The following is a 17,560-nucleotide window of genomic DNA, read 5'->3' as shown; positions in this document are numbered from 1 at the left end:
TATGGAATTTCCGATGAGGTCCTGTATAAAGCAGGAAGGGTTGAAGCTTGAAGGCTCATCTACTTCAGCTCCATGCAGTGGGACCCCTGTGATGTCACAGGAGGAGGGAACTCAGAGGACAGAGATTTTTGAGGCTTAGTTCCTACTGTCACTTTCGCCACTCACTGCATATGAGACCTCAGGGCCAATCAGTTCATCTTTCTGGTCCTCAGGTTACTTCTTGGTAAAAGGAAGGACATTGACAAGAGCCCTGTCCCCTCTCTAACTGGTCTTGTTGGGATTATGACCTGTAGACCCGCAGAAGGATGTTGACAAAGATATAAAGCATTTAAAAAGCAAAAGTGCTAGGGATTTCATGAATTTAATGACCGAATTTCTATGTTGGCATAAGTAAATTTCTTTCCAGGTCTGCTCTGTTGGTTTTTGTTTGTTTGCTTCGCTTTTAAAGTGACCAGGAACATCTCCTATCTTCCCCCCTTTCCTCTCCCCAAGTTATCTAGCCTCTTCTGAACAGTCTTAGCAGAAGTGAGGGTACCAGAGATGGAGGTGTGAAACAAGAGCTCAGTAGTGGCAGGGGGTAGCCTGCATCAGCAAAATCGTCACAGATGAGCAGCTAATCTGACATCCCTCCTCATTTTGAAAAGTAGGAGACCATAGTCCCAATAGAGCAAAATATTCAGAGCCTTTCTGAGAGTATAATGGTTTGGAGGCTTTAGAATTGCCTTCCCAACTACTCCCACCCCCACCCCCACCCCATGACCACTGTTACTGTTCTCGGTATGCTCTTAAAGGTGGGTTTGTCTTCTAAGGAAATCATTTCTCGGTTACCGCCTGCCAAGAAACATTTCTTCAGCTCAGCCCTAGACTTCCTGTATTTTCTCTTTTGGCTGGCCCGTCACCTGCTCTCCATTCTTCCAGGTAGGCTTCTGTATGACCTGTACTATGACTGTCTATCCAGTGCGTCTGCATCTTCTCTCCTCAGGAAAATTATAATAGTTTTTGAAGAAGCGGGCATGTTCTCCCAATGTTCCTGTATTTATATGCCCTGTGTCATCCCTCCACGCCTCTCTGCCTCCTAAGATCTCATCCCCACTCCTGTTGTTCCTGCCTGACGCTACAATGCAGGAGATGCTCCGCATATAATTACTGAATTAGCATCAATAAAAAAAAAAAATCAAAGTTCCTAAGCTTAGACTTCAGGCCCAGCTCTCTGCTGGACACCGGATATGCAGTGATAGAAGCATAAGATACCATCCAAATCTTCTCTGCAGGGAAGTTCTTCATGCTGAAGTGAAATGATAGCAAAGACACCTAGTTATGTAAGAAGGAATTGGAGGGCGCAGGAACAAGTAAATATGTCAGTAAATACAAAAGATCTATTTAAATTACGCACACACGCGTGCGTGCACACACATATGTGCACGCGCGCACACACACACACACACACACACACACAGACTATTGAGAGTTTAAAATATAAGGAAAAACACCACCACCACACATGGCAAATGGGGAGTGCGTAGCAGATGTCGAAGCAAAACATAAAAGGCACAAGGGTGGAGGGAGGGTGATCGGATATGCTGTGACAAGATTATTGAATTCTTTATGAAATGAAGAAGACATTTTGAAGACAGATTGCAGTAACTTAAAGATGTATATTATAATCTCTACAATAAGCCCTAAGAGGCAGAACTAAAAAGCCAACAGAAAAGATAAATGAGAGTACCGAAATTATTCTATTTAATCAATCACGTTTGAAAAGATTCCGAGAAAAACAAAGAGCAAATACAACAAATAGAAATCAACATCAAGATAGGCTCAAGTACAAACATTAATTAAATGTAAATGGGCTGCTGACCCCAATGAAAAGGTAGATATTATCAGCATGGATGGACAGCTAGAGCCAACTAGCTTTTGTTGTTGACAAGAAGCACACTGTGAAGGTGAAGGCACAGATCAGATGGGGAAACATATGCCATACAGACCATAAGCATAAAAAAGCCGTTACGGTCAAAATATAAAATGCTTGAAGATACACTTAACAAAAGATATACAAGAGCTCTAGTAACTATAAAATAGTGCTGAGTGAAATTAAAGAAGATCTAAACAAATGGAAAGACATACCATACTCCTAGGTAAGAGAATCAATATCATCTAGATGTCAATTCACCTCAAATTGATCTATGGATTTAATACCATAATAGTCAGGGGCGCCTGGGTAGCTCAGTCGGTTAAGCGTCCCACGCTGACCAAGCATCCCACATGGCTCGGGTCATTATCTCTTGGTTCGTGAGTTCGAGCCCCGTGTCCAGCTCTGTGCTGACAGCTCAGAGCCTGGAGCCTGCTTTGGATTCTGTGTCTCCCTCTCTCTCTCTGCCCCTCCTCTGCTCATGCTCTGTCTCTGTCTCTGTCTCTCTCTCTCGCTCTCAAAAGTAAATAAACATTAAAAAAATTAATATCATTATAATCAGTATCTCAGCAAGATTATTTTGTAAGAATTGAAAACTTAATTTAAAATTTATTTAGAAAAGTAAAGGAGCTAGAGTAGTCAAGGCAATCTTGAAAAAGAACAACAAACCTGAGGGACTTACTCTTCTTGTCTTTGAGACTTATTATTTGTTATATTTGGGTAGTGAAAAAGATCAGTAAAGCAATAAGAGAGAAGAGAAGGTCCAAACATTACAGTTAACTGATTTCTGATAAGGGCATTCAAGCAATCTACTTGTGCTAGAAAAAGCTGATAACACACGAAAAAAAATAAACCTCTCTCACAAAATACACACAAATTAGTTCAAGACTGGCGACTGACCTAATTTAAAGCTTAAATTTCTAGAACTTCCAGAAGGAAGCAGTAGAATATCTTTAGGCCCGTCGGGTAGGCCATGATTTCTTAAAAAGGATATAGCGTGTCCTTCATACAAAAGAAAACAATCTTCAATCACACTTCATCAAAATTTAAAACTTCTGTTCACACAAAGTCAAGAAAATAAAGAAACGAGGCCCTGAATGAGTGAAAACATTTGCAAGCTATTAACTCCCAGATGACAGGTATCCAGATGTAAAGAAATCCTACAGTTTATTGATACAAAGAAAAAGAAACTCATTAAACATGGGAAGAAGACCTAAGTGGTCAATATGGTCTAAAAACGCTAAGCAAATATTCCATAAGCACGTGAAAAAGGTTCAACATTATCAGTTACCATGGAAATGCAAATTAGAACCACAAGTGAGAAAACATCCCACAACCACTAGACTAGCTAAAAGGAAAAGGTCGAGGATACTAAGTGTTGGGGAAGGTGTGGAACGTCCGAAGACTAAGCTGCTGGCAAGAATGGAAATGAGTACATCCCATTCGGAAAACTATCTGACATTGTCTTGAAAAGTTGCATAGAACTGACCCGGCAAATCTACTCTTAGGTATGGTAATACAAGAGAAATGATGCCCACGAAGATTCTACAAGAACGTTCACAGCATGTTTAGTCATAGTAGCCCAAATCTGGAAGCAGTCTAGGTGTTCATCAACAGGGAATGAACACACAGACTCTCCTACAACAAGAGTATTTAGCAAAAAGGGGGAACAAATTAGCACCACGTAATAACATGGTTGGATAGCAAAAATATTATGTTGAAGGAGAAGAAGATACAAAAAAGCATAGATTGTATAATTCCATTTATATGAAGTTCAAGACCTTATAGATTAGGTAAATTAGTCTTCGAGATAGAAATCAGATCTGACCGGTAGTTGTTTCTGGGTGTTTGTCAGGGGCAGGGGATTGCCAGAGAACAGGCATACTGGAACTCTCTGGAGTGAAACATCCTGTCTTGACAGAGTGTGGTATTTGTCAAAATTGACTGAAATATACACTTAAGACTTGTGCATTTCAGTGCATATAAATTATGCCTCAATAAAAATAAATGTTAAAAAGTGGAACAGTCGGGCAAAGAAGAGAAGTTATCTATTCTGAGCAGATGGAATGGCTTCAGAATTAACCAGAAGCAAGAAATCAGATTTTCCAAAAGATGCTTGTTATTATTATTACTATTATTATTATTATTGTAACAGCTTTATCGTGATATAATTTACTCATCCCAAGTATACATTTCAGTGATGTTTAGTATATTGCCATTGTTGTATGACCACCGACATCATTAATTTTAAAACATTTTCTCTATTCCTCAAGAAACTTTGAACCCATTAGCAATTCCCCATTTCTTCCCAACACCCCCAGGTCCAGACAACCACTAATGAACTTTTTATCTCTGTAGATTTGCCTAATCTAGACATCCCACATAAATGGAATTATACAATATGTGCTCTTTTGTAACTGTTTTTCTTTTAACTTAGCATAATTATTTCAATATATCCATCTATCAGTACTTTACTTTTTATTGCTTAAGAATATTTAAGTGAATGGACACATCACACTTTATTCGCCCATTCATGATTTGATGAGTACTTGGGTTGTTTCCACTTTTTGGCTATTATAAATAATGTTACTATGAGTATTTATGTACAAATTTCTGTGTGGATACATTTCTCTTGGGTATATACCTAGGAGTGGAATCATTGGGTGATAGGGTAACTTTATGTTTAGTGTTTGAGGAAATGCTAAACTGTTTTCCAAGCCATCTGTACCATTTTCCATTCACACCAGCAGTGTATGAGGGTTCCAATTTTTTCACAGCCTCACCAACGCTTTTATTTATTTTGAGAGAGACAGAGAGAGTGCAAGTGGGGAAGGTGCAGAGAGAGAGGGAGAATCTCAAACAAACTTCACAGCCCAATGCTGGGCTCTAATTCATGAAATTGTGAAATCGTGACCTGAGCTGAAATCTAGAGTCAGAAGCTCACCCAACTGAGCCACCCAGGCGCCCCACTCATCAACACTTTCTACTCTCTCTCTGGTGAAGTGCTATCTCATGGTTTTGATTTGCGTTTCCCTCTTGGCTAGTGAATGTTTTTTTTTTTTTCCTGTGCTTATTTGTCATTTGTTTATCTTTGGAGAAACATCGACTCAATCCCCATGGAATATTTTGATAGATCAAGTTGTTTACTGAAACAGAGTGTCTTTGAAGCAAGGTGACCTTGCATAGATTTCAGTCTACTTGAACTTTGACCTGTCTTAGAGACCTTCCACTCCAAGGCAGATACTGTATGAAGGACTGAAGAAGTGTGTCATTCTAGAGTCATAGGTGTGATTAACGGCTAACTCTCTACTGCCTATGTGGCAAGGGAAAAACAGGGCAACAAGAACTAAAAGGAGTTTTTGGTGACCAGTTCTGGAGACCTCAGCTCTGGATCTTGGAAAGGTTGCTTGGTTACATCCCCTGTCCCAAACCCTAGGGTGAGTTAATGCCTCATTTGGATGCATTAGTTAAATGTGGTTCCCAAACTGGTTAATCATCAGAACCACCTGGGAGATGTGGGCAAAAGCAGATCCCTGGAACTAGGCCACTGAATCAGAATTTTGGGAGACTTTCAGACAACTATGTAAAAACCGTATCTACCAGATGTTTCTAATGATCATTTCAGTCCGGGAATCACTGGAACGATTTCACTGAAAGGCTAATGTCTGCTGCCCACTTTGGGTGCCATTAACGAGTGGATTCAATTGAACAATCATCAACAGACCTTCAGGCATACGTCTTCTGTACAGTGTCTCCCAAACCATCACTCACGCAAGACTAGGTTGCATTTTACTCCCCCTCTGTCTCCCAGCCTTCAAAGAAGAAATGGAAATATGACAGTAGAGACGGAAAAGGGAAAAAAAAAAGTAGTGGGTTGAAAAATAAAACAATAAAAAAGATGTTAAGTGGTTGTGTAGAAATGTGAGCAAAGGGTATAGAACTCACTGCGAAGGTCAGACAAGAATTTAAATTAAATCTACACAACTAGAAAACCTTGGGACAGATGTGTCTAATTTTGTATTATATTTTGACCCAGCTTAATTATATCTATTTGACCCAGTTCAATTATATTCCATCACTGACTTCAAAAAGAATATTCAACACTCAAAGTAGAGGTGCCAAATTCATTTAAGCTGTTGCTACATGCTGTTTGGCCTTCCTTCCTCCCTCCCCTTCTTTCTCCTTAACTCTTTGCAATCCAGCCTCTATACTCAAAGGAGTAACTCTTGAATCTGTTTTTCCTGTGGCCACTAGTAGTGGGGTAGTCACTGCCCAACTTGCCATTCCCTTTCCAAGCCTTATCCATCCTGACTACTCTGCAACATGTGAATCCACTCACGTTCCCTCCTTCTTTACTGTCTGTGATCTCCTGACTGCCTCAATCTAACGTGTTCTATTCCTTTCCTTCACAGGGCCAGCATCTGTTACTGAGGCTTTGTTTGGCGATCAGTGTTCCATGGGGCTAAGTGCTGGGTTGCAAACCTGAGCGGTAGGGTCCAGGCCTAGTTTAGTCTCGGCTTAGTGAGATGTTCTCCTACCTTAATAGTGTAATCTCTTTTTCCTCTTTTCCAGGGAAAGTCCTCCAACTTAAACAACCTCCCTTGAAGCATGAGCACACCTAACATTCCTGCCTGCCGTGCTCTTGTCTGCTTTCTAGTTTTCCCTCAGGGAGTTCAGCTATTCTTTTTTGGTTTTGTTTTTTAATCTTGTTTCAATGTTTATTTATTTTGAAGGAGAGAGACGGTGTATGAGCAGGGGAGGGGCAGAGATAGAGGGAGACACAGAATCTAAAGTGGGCTCCAGGCTCCGAGCCATCAGCACAGAGCCCGATGCAGGGCTCGAAATCAGGAGCTGTGAGATCATGACCTGAGATGAAGTCAGACGCTCAGCCGACTGAGCAACCCAGCTCCCCTCAGCTATGCGTTTTGAGGACAAATCCAATTACAGACCCGATTACGGACTGTTAGCCCTGAGCTTCTGCAACCGCTGTGGTCTAGCCCAAGCCAGCCTTCCCTTTCTGCCCACATTTCCTTTCAGCAAGCACGTGCTATTCTCTCTAAATTGGGCTTCTTGTTCTTCAAACATGCCCTTTCCATTCCTATCCCTATTTCCACTGTTGGAAAACTCTTCTCCCTGTATGCCTATAGAAAAATCACTCATTCTTTAAAACCCATTCCAAAGGCCACCTTTTGCTGGAAGACTTCTCCAGTTCCTTCCGTTTCCTGAAACCAGATGCATTCTTTTTTCTCCTTCTTTACTCCCAGGGTGTGGTGCGCCCTTAAGCCCCTTAGTTTATCTTGTCTTGAACTATGGGCTGATATTATCTGCAAAGTAGCCTCAGACTCCATTAGGCAATGACTGTCCTTGTTTAGCTCTATCTCTCTGACATTGCCTGCCTTACATGGATACTTGTACCCATATTCCACATACCACTACTGAGTTGAGCTGAAATCTACAGACTTAAAGAAAAATCATGACCACAGCTGACCTTTCCTACCCTTCTGGTCCATCATCATTCTGTTTTGAAAATCACCGTTAGGAAATAGGGTTTTCAGGATTAAGAAAAAAGTATTTTTTCCATGAGATGTCTTGGTTCGCAGAGAAATAAGATGTCCCTCCCTAGTCAGAAATGGAGGTTGCTTGTGATAAGCACTTAAGGAGGATAAAAGCCAGAAACCTGTGTTCACGTTCCCATCTTCATGGTGAAGTCATCTTCACTATTGACTTCTGTCCAGTTATTTATCTTTTTAGAGTCTCAGTGAAATAATGTTAACCTTCTCCTTGGGATTGATGAGGAAATAAATAGTTTATATATTTTCTATAAATTGATAGTTTTATATTTTCCTTAAATACTATTGCTCTAGTCCTAATGAGCCACAAGGCATGAGAACCTATTCTACATGTTCCTTGTTGAAGAAATTGTTAACATATCTACAAATTGAGTTTCAGTACCATAAGCCACTATCAAAAATCAGGATGTTTAAATGTTTTTGTTTTTGTTTTTGTTTTAGCCACCATGACCTTTTTAAAAATAAGAAAAAGTTAAGGAACTATTCAAACTACAAGACTGAGCAGACCAGAGTACTGGGTCATAAGAAAGAAAGAGAGCAGTCCCTCTGCTATAGCCAGGGGCTGGGGATCCCCTGAGGAATAACCTCCGAACTCTGGTACTCCAGAGAACACCCTTTGAAAACCAGTGCTTTAAATCCCTGAAGATTTTTATTTTATCACTTGGAAGGCTTTTAAAATTAGACTTGACAAGGAACTCAATACTACTCTTTATAAAAGCATAGAAAGCCAAGAATCCCAAAACAGGTAAATAGACAAATGGGGGGCACTGAACCTGGTAGGCAATTATAAGCAGCATGTGCAGATGTGTGTAGAATTTAGAGCTTCAAAAAAAAGTGCAGACATTTGACTACCTTAGGTGTTCATATGCCCCCCAAGTTTTGAGTGAATGGGGTATTTTACCTTCACGTCTGTTTTGGACTTCGTACATGCTAGTTGCAACAGTGTAAAACGCGTGCGACAAGAAGTGGAAGGAATCAACTAAACATGCAAGTAGTAATATGAGGGGGTAGGATAAGAGGTGATTTATCTTGTAAAATTCTTTAAAGTGACTAACAAATTTTCATTTTAACAACAATAGTAACAACAACAAAGATATGTATGCGGGAGTTGCGAAAGTTACACCAGTAAAAAAGCCCATTCCTTTCAATGTGTCAAATCACTCTATTGTTGAGTTCCCACCTACACCCCTGGCCACCTATGCCACCTCACCAAACCTAGCCAAGCACAAACCAACCCAACTCAACCCAACTCAACCAGTCCAACCGAACCCAGCCCAACCCAATCAAAACCAACCAAACCGTCCAAGCAACGATACCAGCAAAATGAGTTAAATCAGAAGTGAGATATCCTCATGGAATATAATCTAGATTCAACACTTTTTTTAGGACCCATGAGTTTTGGGAGTACTTTTCCTTTCCAAGTAGCTATTTTAGACTCACGAAAGATTCGGAAAAGGCATATCTAGGGAGCAGTCATCTTTTGCTTTACTGTATCTTGAAAGGGTCTCCTAACATTTACTTAGAAAATCTCTGTTAGCAAGTTTAAAATATATGCCATGAAATTCTGACTTATTTTTTGATCTAAGTAGATACTTGAAAACTTAAAGTTTAAAGCATATTAAAGTTTGCAACAGTGAACACTGGGAATAGGAACATTTAATGTTCTTGCTATTGTAGAATTGTAATTTAGAAAAGGGGGAATACAGGAGTGAAGGTGGAACCATAAGCTTAGTTGATAAAACATGAATGTGTCACTCATTTGAAAATATATTCAACCAAGAAAATAAACAAGATAAGAATAATAGCCTCCATGTTTATTCAGTCATAATGCACAAGCCACTTTACTTTAGAAAAAATAATAAATTTTTCATAAGAGAAACATAACCTCCAAATTAAAGGGGGGTATCTCAAAATTTTGAAATAGTTTTGTGCAATCAAATAACATAAAAAACAGAGATGACTCAAAAATAATCTGTAAGCCTATTTTCTAGTTTTATAAATTTTTTTGTGTCTAGTGATATTTGTTATATTAATCTATATAAATTAGTATACATACTATTTTTCTTTAGAATATGACATAGCATTTCATAAAAATTATTAAGAAAAATACATGATGATGACTGATGCTAGCTGATGAAAGCTGACTGGTTGTAAAATCCAAGAAAACCCTACATACATTAAAAATTTTTCCTATTAGGTTTCTTAAAAAAATAACAGGAAAAGAAAGAAATAAAATGATCTTTGAAGACTCAGAACGAACGGTAACATTTGGATTTAAGTGTCATATAAAATCTTTATGTTATAACTTCTCTATCAACAAGCTATTAAGAAAGTAAAAGGTTCCCATCATTATCATTTGATTTTTGGAACTTACTTTCAAAATCCAGGAAAAAATGTGGATAGTTTTCAATTTCTCTGGTAAGGACTTTGAGCAGGTTTCCCATCCCAGCAAACCTAGGAGAGGCAATACAAAACCAAATACCATTAAAAGGATGAAAAATAGACTTTTTTTTAAGAAAAAAAATAGACTTTTTAAAGGGTTGGACATATTTTACTAATTTGTGTACATCACTCTGGACTTCCAATAGCTGCATCTGATATAAAATATCTCCACACCAGATGACTAGTAACTTAGCAACTCCTTCCTGAATCAGGGTAGGATAAACATCTGTGAGGTCCTGGCTTTCCAGAAGTTAGGGATATCCAGTGTAAAACATATAAAGTATGACAGTGAGAAGAACGTCACAAGCTGTCTCTGAAGAATACACTTGTATCTTGGGTCTCATTCATAATAATGACAATTAACCAAAGAACACTCTATTCTAAGAATCAGGTACTTTAGTTATAGGAGGGAGGGCTTAGGTGTATTTATGGGTTTCCCTTTGCCCTTCACCAAGTCCTTGAATCTTTACAGTTAATACTTCAGCATTGCTTTGTTTCCTTTCCACTGATGTGAGAATATACCATGTTAATGGACAAGCACAACAAGAGCATTATTAAAATATCTTTCCAGAAAGGTCAGTTTCTTAAAATTTCTGGAGAAAGGAGTTTAGAAAACACAGATTTACAGCTCCGGAGACCCCTCATGGCCTGTGGAGGAGGCCAGATTTCCCAGAGGTGCAACTAGCTGGAAAGTCAGAAGCTCTCATAATTTGACATTTCAGTGGTAACAAGATTGGGTACTTCATGAAGTGTAAACATGAAAAGGTATTCATATTAATCCAAAGAGTTATTTTCAGTGAAATTATAGCATAATTGCATGGGTGAATCAAACCAGCAGAGAAATACAAATTTGACACATATTTGCAATCCCAACTTAAACAAAGAAAGAATAGGGAAATAGTTATTATTGAGGTAGAACACAAAATTTCTACTTCTCTCAGCTCTAGACATTAAACTATTTTCTTCAGGAGGCCACTGGTCCATTCAATCATTCGGCACCTACTCATGGAGCCACAGTTTGATGCTGGATGCTGTGCTCTTTGGAAGGCATTTCTCTAACTCACGACTCAGACACCTCAGTTTGTAAAGGATCAACTTGAAAAATCATTGGACCAGTAAAAGAAAACCGCAAGGCTGCAGTTTTCTCTGCACAGGGCTTCCAACAGTGTTTATGCTGACACAGGAATTCCTAAAAATACACCACTGTAAGAAAGATGTGATGAGAGGAGAATGCTTTGTGTGAGACAGTATGCAGCCAGAAGTTCCCTTGGATGCAGAAGGTGGTAGTCTAGTCCCCATAATCCTCCCATGAGAAAACACCTGCACACATCATCCACAGTATAGGTCACTAATGTGGAGCCAGAAAAGAGACTGGGGAAGCCTGATTTCCATCCTAGTTCTGTTACCCAGGGCAAGCTGCCTTACTTCTCCAAACCTCGGTTTTCTCGTCCGTAAAATGAGTTTTTGAAATTTATCAATTTCAGGGCACTTAGGTGGCTCAGTTGGTTAAGCCTCCAACTCTTGATCTCGACTCAGGTCATGATCTCAGAGTCATGAGACCCCACATAGGGCTTACCATTGAGTATGGAGCCTGCTTGGGATTCTCTCTCTCCCTCTCTCTCTGTCCCTCCCCCACTCATTCTCTCTCTCTCTCTGTCTCTCTCTCAAAATAAAATAAAATAAGTGAAATGTTATCTATTTCATTGAGTCTTGAGGATTAATGAGATAGAAATATAAAATGCTTAGCACATCATGTACAGGAAGTGCTCAAGAAACGTTATGTACTACCAGTGTTATTAATGATGATGATGATACCACCATAATCATTATGATGATTATAACAGCCTTCAAATACTTATTTAGGATTATCCTATGGAAGGTGGATTAATAGGTTGCATGCAGCTCTAGGGAAGAGAGCTGGGTCACTGAAGAAATAATTGAAGAAGATCTTCATTCAGAGTCATGAAAAACAAAACATTAGAGTTGTCTGAGTATTGAGGGCTGTGCCTTGTGAAATAGTGAAGTTCCTGTAACTGGTGGTGTTTAAGTAGAAATGTGTTCTACCAGCCTGCAAAAATATTGCAAAAATGAATTATGTGTTGGGCAGAAGGTTGGACAAGATACTTCTTAGACTTTTCCCATCTCGTGGTATCTGAATATCTGGGCATGCACATACACGTGGGTGCACACACATACATACACGTGTATGCACACACTGGGAAGCAAACACCATGCTTTGCTCTTCCAAAAAGAATCTTCCTTATTCTTCCTGTCATTTTTCTCTTCCTCCCATGCACATTTCTTTTTAAGATACCTTTGAGCAAAAGCCCTGTATGAGGTAGATCCTGCCAAATTCAGAAGCTCAGAACTGGTATGGTCCATCCCTACTGCTGAGCAACATTCACAAACCCTCCTGGGGTCTCTTGGAAAGAATCTGTTTCCAGCTTAATGAACAGTTCCACTTCAGACCTGGAGACACTTCTGGTAGTAAGATGATTCTACAGTTTAATAGCAATCCCAGCTTCCACATAAAATGCCCTAATGGAAGTTAAATATTCTTGATTTTCCTGGTTTTGTGCTATTAATGTGTCGCAAGAGACCTGAATGGATTTAGCTGCCTCCTAAAACTCTGTCTTGTGTATGATTCTACTGTCAGACTACCTGGGTGGGAAATATGTCAATCCTTGGAAATTAGCAACAGCCTGAAAGGAATACACGTGGAGATACAATCAAATATCACTTGGCTACAGAATTCTAGATGTTCAAAAGAATAAAAGATGTTATTTAAGCTGGTTGGCTCATGTAGTCAAACATTTTGGAACATGATTCTAACATCAACTGGGGCCAATTAAGGAACTCCCAATATTCTAGATGTTTCATACCCCAAACAGGAAATGTCTACAACAATGACTGTGGAACATTATGTAGTATTAGGGGTCAAGCGCAGTCCTATGAAAGCTGCATTTCAATACACACTCTTTGAATAAGTACAGAACGATTTGAGGATTTCTATTCCTCTTCAAGGTCAACAAGAACCCACAGAAGTGTATGCTGGCTTAAGGTCTACAAAGTGAGTTAACATCACACAGACAGTCACTGAGAAGAGACCCCAGGTTCCACTTGGAAGGGATCCTCACCCATGGGGCTTGCACCACAGCCCCAGCCATGACCTTCATGGCAGTGACTGCTCTTTGCAAAGAGCTCCTCCATGCATACAAAATCCATTGCTATGCAGCGCGTTACTAATGAGATGGTTTAATTCATTAATACGATGATTATTTTTAATATTTCATCTTGTTCCATAAAAGAACATAAGATAAGTTATTACGCACTATTAGAAAATGCAAATACTTACATAGCACAAGTGGGGAGAAGAAAGAAAGAAAAGTGGAACAGGAAGATAAAGAGCAAGTAGTATGTGAATTATAGGTCATCTGGGCCATAAAGTCTTCATGTTTACTGGAGACAAGTGTTCAATTTGGACCTGAGCTTCTGCGGGCGGGCCAAAGCAAAGGAGAAAAATGTTCTCTTTCAAGATTTGGTGTCCGGAAAATAAAAGCAAATGGGTTATGCTAAAGAAGTAGAGCTTCTTGTTCTACTATTTTTTTTTTATTAAAAAGAAAAAAGGAAAAATTGATCATAGCTAAGAGACAGTTGAGACAAAGATAAGTTTCCTATGGCTAAGAGTAGACAGAGGAAGTCATGTCTGGGGAGAAGCCAAGTCTCAGGGCTCCTGTGGGTACAGAAGAGGTTTTGCGGCCAAACGGGTGGCAGGCAGGGAAGCTTGGTGGGCAGTACGGGGCTGATGAGAAAGCGCGAACTCTGGTTTCCACGTTGTATTTGGTTAACTCCATGGCTACAGTTCTAATGTGTCCTGCTGCTGGGTCTGTCCAAGGGATGCCAGCTACTTGTCATTCTCCCCTACAGCGTGGGGACATATGCCAGAGAGAAGAGAGAAACCCAGCAGGTGCTCTGGGTCTTGTAGGAGAGCCATAACCCGAGTCCCTTAAAACAAGGATGATGATTCTGATGATGATTCTTGGTGGTTTCTATGCTGTTTATGTAAGTTCAAGGGATAGGAAAGGTCTCCCCAGTAATATAAGAGGGGGAGGAGAACCCAGTTTGAAGGAGAGAAGTATATCAAAAAACACAGATGCTAAAGTACTAAAATAATAGAAACTGAAGTCACAAAGGAGGATGGTACGAGGGATTCCAGGCATAAAAGAGATGAAGCAACAAGGTCTAGAGCGTTTTTATTACTGAAAATAGAATGTGTCTGTATTGTGAGGTTTAGACTTACTTTAAACACACACACACACACACACACACACACACACACACACACACACAAATTCCTTTAACATCTTCAAAGATCATCTTAAAGTAAAGTCCTCCTGGGACTTGCTATAGCCACAGTGTGCACCTGAGTGTTGTGAGATCTGAATTCATTTCTGCAAGGAGAGTCTGGCAGGGGGACAGCAAGGGAAGAGTCCAAGGTCTTGGCTATCAGATGAAGAGAAAGGAAAAGGACATACCAGTTGGATAAGTACTTATGAAGGGGTGGGTCTTGCAAATACGTTCTCTGACTCTTTTACTTGGGATGTCTCCTGCTTTTGGAGAATACCATCGGAAGGTGGTTCTCTTTCCATCAGTTTCCACTCTGGATGGCCTTTTGCTCTTAGAGACATGAGTCTTCTTCCACGGCTGGATTTTCTAGGACTGTCCCTTCCCTACCAAAGCAAAGATGTGTGGGTATCTGCTTCACTGGGTCCTTGGCATGTTGGCCTTAGCTATTGGCTGGACCTATTTTCCCATGGCATTGCAAGCTGAGATTTACTGACAAAGAGTAAGACATAGTATTGAGAATCTGAAGCAGAGTAAGTCAAAAGAACAACATGGCCAACGGATGCTCTCAAAAGATATATAGTGTAAGGAGTAGATGAAGGAGATGACACAGAAAAAGTTGAAAAAGCTGCACAAACATAAATAACCATCCAATTCTCCCATTTTTCCGGAGCAAGTCATTTTGGCTGTGAGACCTGGGGTCCTCATCTGCACGACAGTCCTATAATAATATCTTCTGTGCAACGTTCTTGCAAGGACTAAATAAAATGGGTGTGAAAACATTGCATATAACTGTAAAATGCCATGCAAATATTAGTTACCATTATTCAGCATTACAACTCATGTTATGGCTTAAGATATGCAGAGAATCAAAGAAATGCAATGTCCTCTGACTCAAATAAGGTGCATTTTTCTTCATCCTTCATGTTTGGTCTTGGAAGATTAATTGTTTCTTTCTTTCTTTCTTAAGTTTATTTATTTCTTTTGAGAGAGAAAGAGAGCCTGAGTGAGAGAGGGACAGAGAGACAGGGAGAGAGAGAATCCCAAGCAGGCTCCAGGCTGCTGTCTCTGTGAGGCTCAAACTCACAAACTGTGAGATCATGACCTGAGCTGAAATCCAGAGTCAGAGACTTAACCGACTGAGCCACCCAGGTGCCCCAATCCATGTTTCTTCATGCAAAAAGCTTTCACTATCACCAGACCGAGATGGAAAGGCATTAAAAGCTAGCACTTTAAGATACCTTTCTACATGCCGAACTTTGTATTTTAGATAGATTCTTCTTATTTCATCTTCAAAATATACATAGGAGGAAGATATATTTTCTAGAAGTAGAAAATTTAGGAGTATTCAGATTAAATATAGAAACTGATTAAAAAATATATAAATACTTATTAAAAACCCCAAAATTCTCAGAAAACCAATATTTATGTAAGTCTGTAATAATTTGAGGCTGGGGTCTTCCGATAACTCTATAGATCATTACCTATTTCCATCACAAGAATTCCAAGCATACATAAACGCTTTTGAAAATAGGAATAAGTAGGACACTCTTTTAGTAAATGCTAGAAAAATCCTTGAAAATTGCAAATGTTAACCAAATGGTTATGTCTATGACTGTGTCCCATTTCATAAATATAGCAGGAAGTTTAAGGAAAACATGAACATCTAACGACACACCAAAGTGGCTTACGAAACACCTCCACGGACAAGAAATGGAATGCCAAAGGACAAAGCGGTGACATGCAGATTTGCCAGCAGTTTAAAGCAGAGGACGTTAGGATTACTGCCCACTCAGTCCCAGGAGGCTTGGTTCCCTCCAGTGTTAGCCTTCCTCAACACTGATTCTATGATAGTGACCTATCGAAAAAGAAGGAAAAGGCGAACTCCTATTCCAAGACAAGGGACTCTGACAGCAGTTCGGTGGGAAGTTTCTTTTTCCCCTTTGTTTTTTAAAATAAAAAAAGCCACCTTTAATAATGACCTGAGGGCAACGGTCAATGACTTGTTAAACGCCCTCAATACACAGGACACGTGGGGGTGAGGTATGCAATAATGGAAGGCATGGCCCCAGTACTCAGGGGATGCCCATTCTATTGGGCAGGGAGACCGTAACCGACTTAAGAATGTGATCTACCCAGGAAGCATATAACAAATTTCTGATTAAGTGGTAGGTGCTCAGAAATGTTAACTGAATGTGAAAGTCACAGTATGTACTTGGTACATCTTAAGAACCAATCAGAGACACTATAGCTTTTTATTACATTATTGTACCTAAGAGGGACAAGAGCATCCACAGTTTAAAAAAATTTTTTTTTAATATTTATTTTTGAAAGAGAGAGAGAAACAGCACGTGTGACAGAGTGCGAGGAAGGGAGGGGGCAGAGGAAGAGGAAGTCACAGAATCTGAAGAGGCTCCAGGCTCTGAGCTGTCAGCACAGAGCCCGACGCGGGGCTCGAACTCACGGACCGCGAGATCATGACCGGCAGGAGCTGAAGTCGGACGCTTAACGGACTGAGCCACCTAGACGCCCCAAGAAATCCACGTTTCGTTGAGTGCCCACTGTGTGCCTGGCACTATGTTTGAGCTTTCGCACGCTTTAGTTCACTCAAACCTCCCAGCAACCCTTGGGCTGGCTGTCATTATCTGTACGTTTATTGGAAGAAAAAGAGGCTCGGGCGGTTAAAGCATCTTCCTGAGGACTACAGGAGAATCAGAGAGAGAGTCTGGGACCCTGAAGTCTATGCTCTTTTCCCCATAGCAGAAGACCTGGAACTTCAGACCCCCAGGAGGTCTCCGTCTGGGGACCCTGGGAGGCCACGATCTGTGGAAAGTGCACGCAGGATGGGCAGTTATTGTACACATGCACTTTCTTTTTTTGGAAGAGGGTCTACTGCTCCTGTTCCCTTCCATTCCAAAGTGGCCTGTTCCACACTAGCACCACTCACTGGTGTAGACAGGGAGGGAACTGAACACCGCAGGGGGTGGAGTCTCCCTGAGAAGCTGGCACAAAAGAAGTGAGCTGCCCCAAGGGCAATCCTTCGGATCTGGACTGGCCCAGAGAAGCTCTCCAGCTGGGGGTGTGTGGGGCAGGGTGAGGGGAAGGGGGTTTAGAGAGGAGAGGAGAACAAAAGTCACAAGCTGGATGGTGACTCAGCAAGTCTTCCCGGTACCGAAGTCTGATTCCTCAAGGTTCTGTTACTGGTGTATAATTTTGAAGTGGGTGCTTTCATACTTTTTCCCCAAATAGTCTCGAAGGAGGAGGGTGTTTCTCCAGTCACTCTAGGTGTGTTAAC

At 40.4% G+C, this 17,560-nt stretch overlaps 1 protein-coding gene across 7 annotated transcripts in view; it reads right to left on the bottom strand.

The window, feature by feature from the left end:
* CYRIA (CYFIP related Rac1 interactor A) overlaps window positions 1–17,560 on the bottom strand; it is a 107,008-nt gene that overhangs the window by 21,403 nt on the left and 68,045 nt on the right. For all 7 annotated transcript variants that reach the window (XM_042933630.1, XM_042933631.1, XM_042933633.1 and 4 more), the window contains one exon: window positions 9,854–9,933. In XM_042933630.1, coding sequence (XP_042789564.1) covers window positions 9,854–9,923 — 70 coding nt within the window. In that variant the 5' untranslated portion in view covers window positions 9,924–9,933. The remainder of the gene's footprint in view (window positions 1–9,853; window positions 9,934–17,560) is intronic.

Source organism: Panthera leo, chromosome A3 (genome assembly GCF_018350215.1).
Source record: "Panthera leo isolate Ple1 chromosome A3, P.leo_Ple1_pat1.1, whole genome shotgun sequence".
In the NCBI taxonomy this organism is placed as follows: Eukaryota; Metazoa; Chordata; class Mammalia; order Carnivora; family Felidae; genus Panthera; species Panthera leo.
The sequence above is the reverse complement of the archived record's forward strand: the minus strand, read 5'-3'. Positions and strand labels throughout refer to the sequence as shown.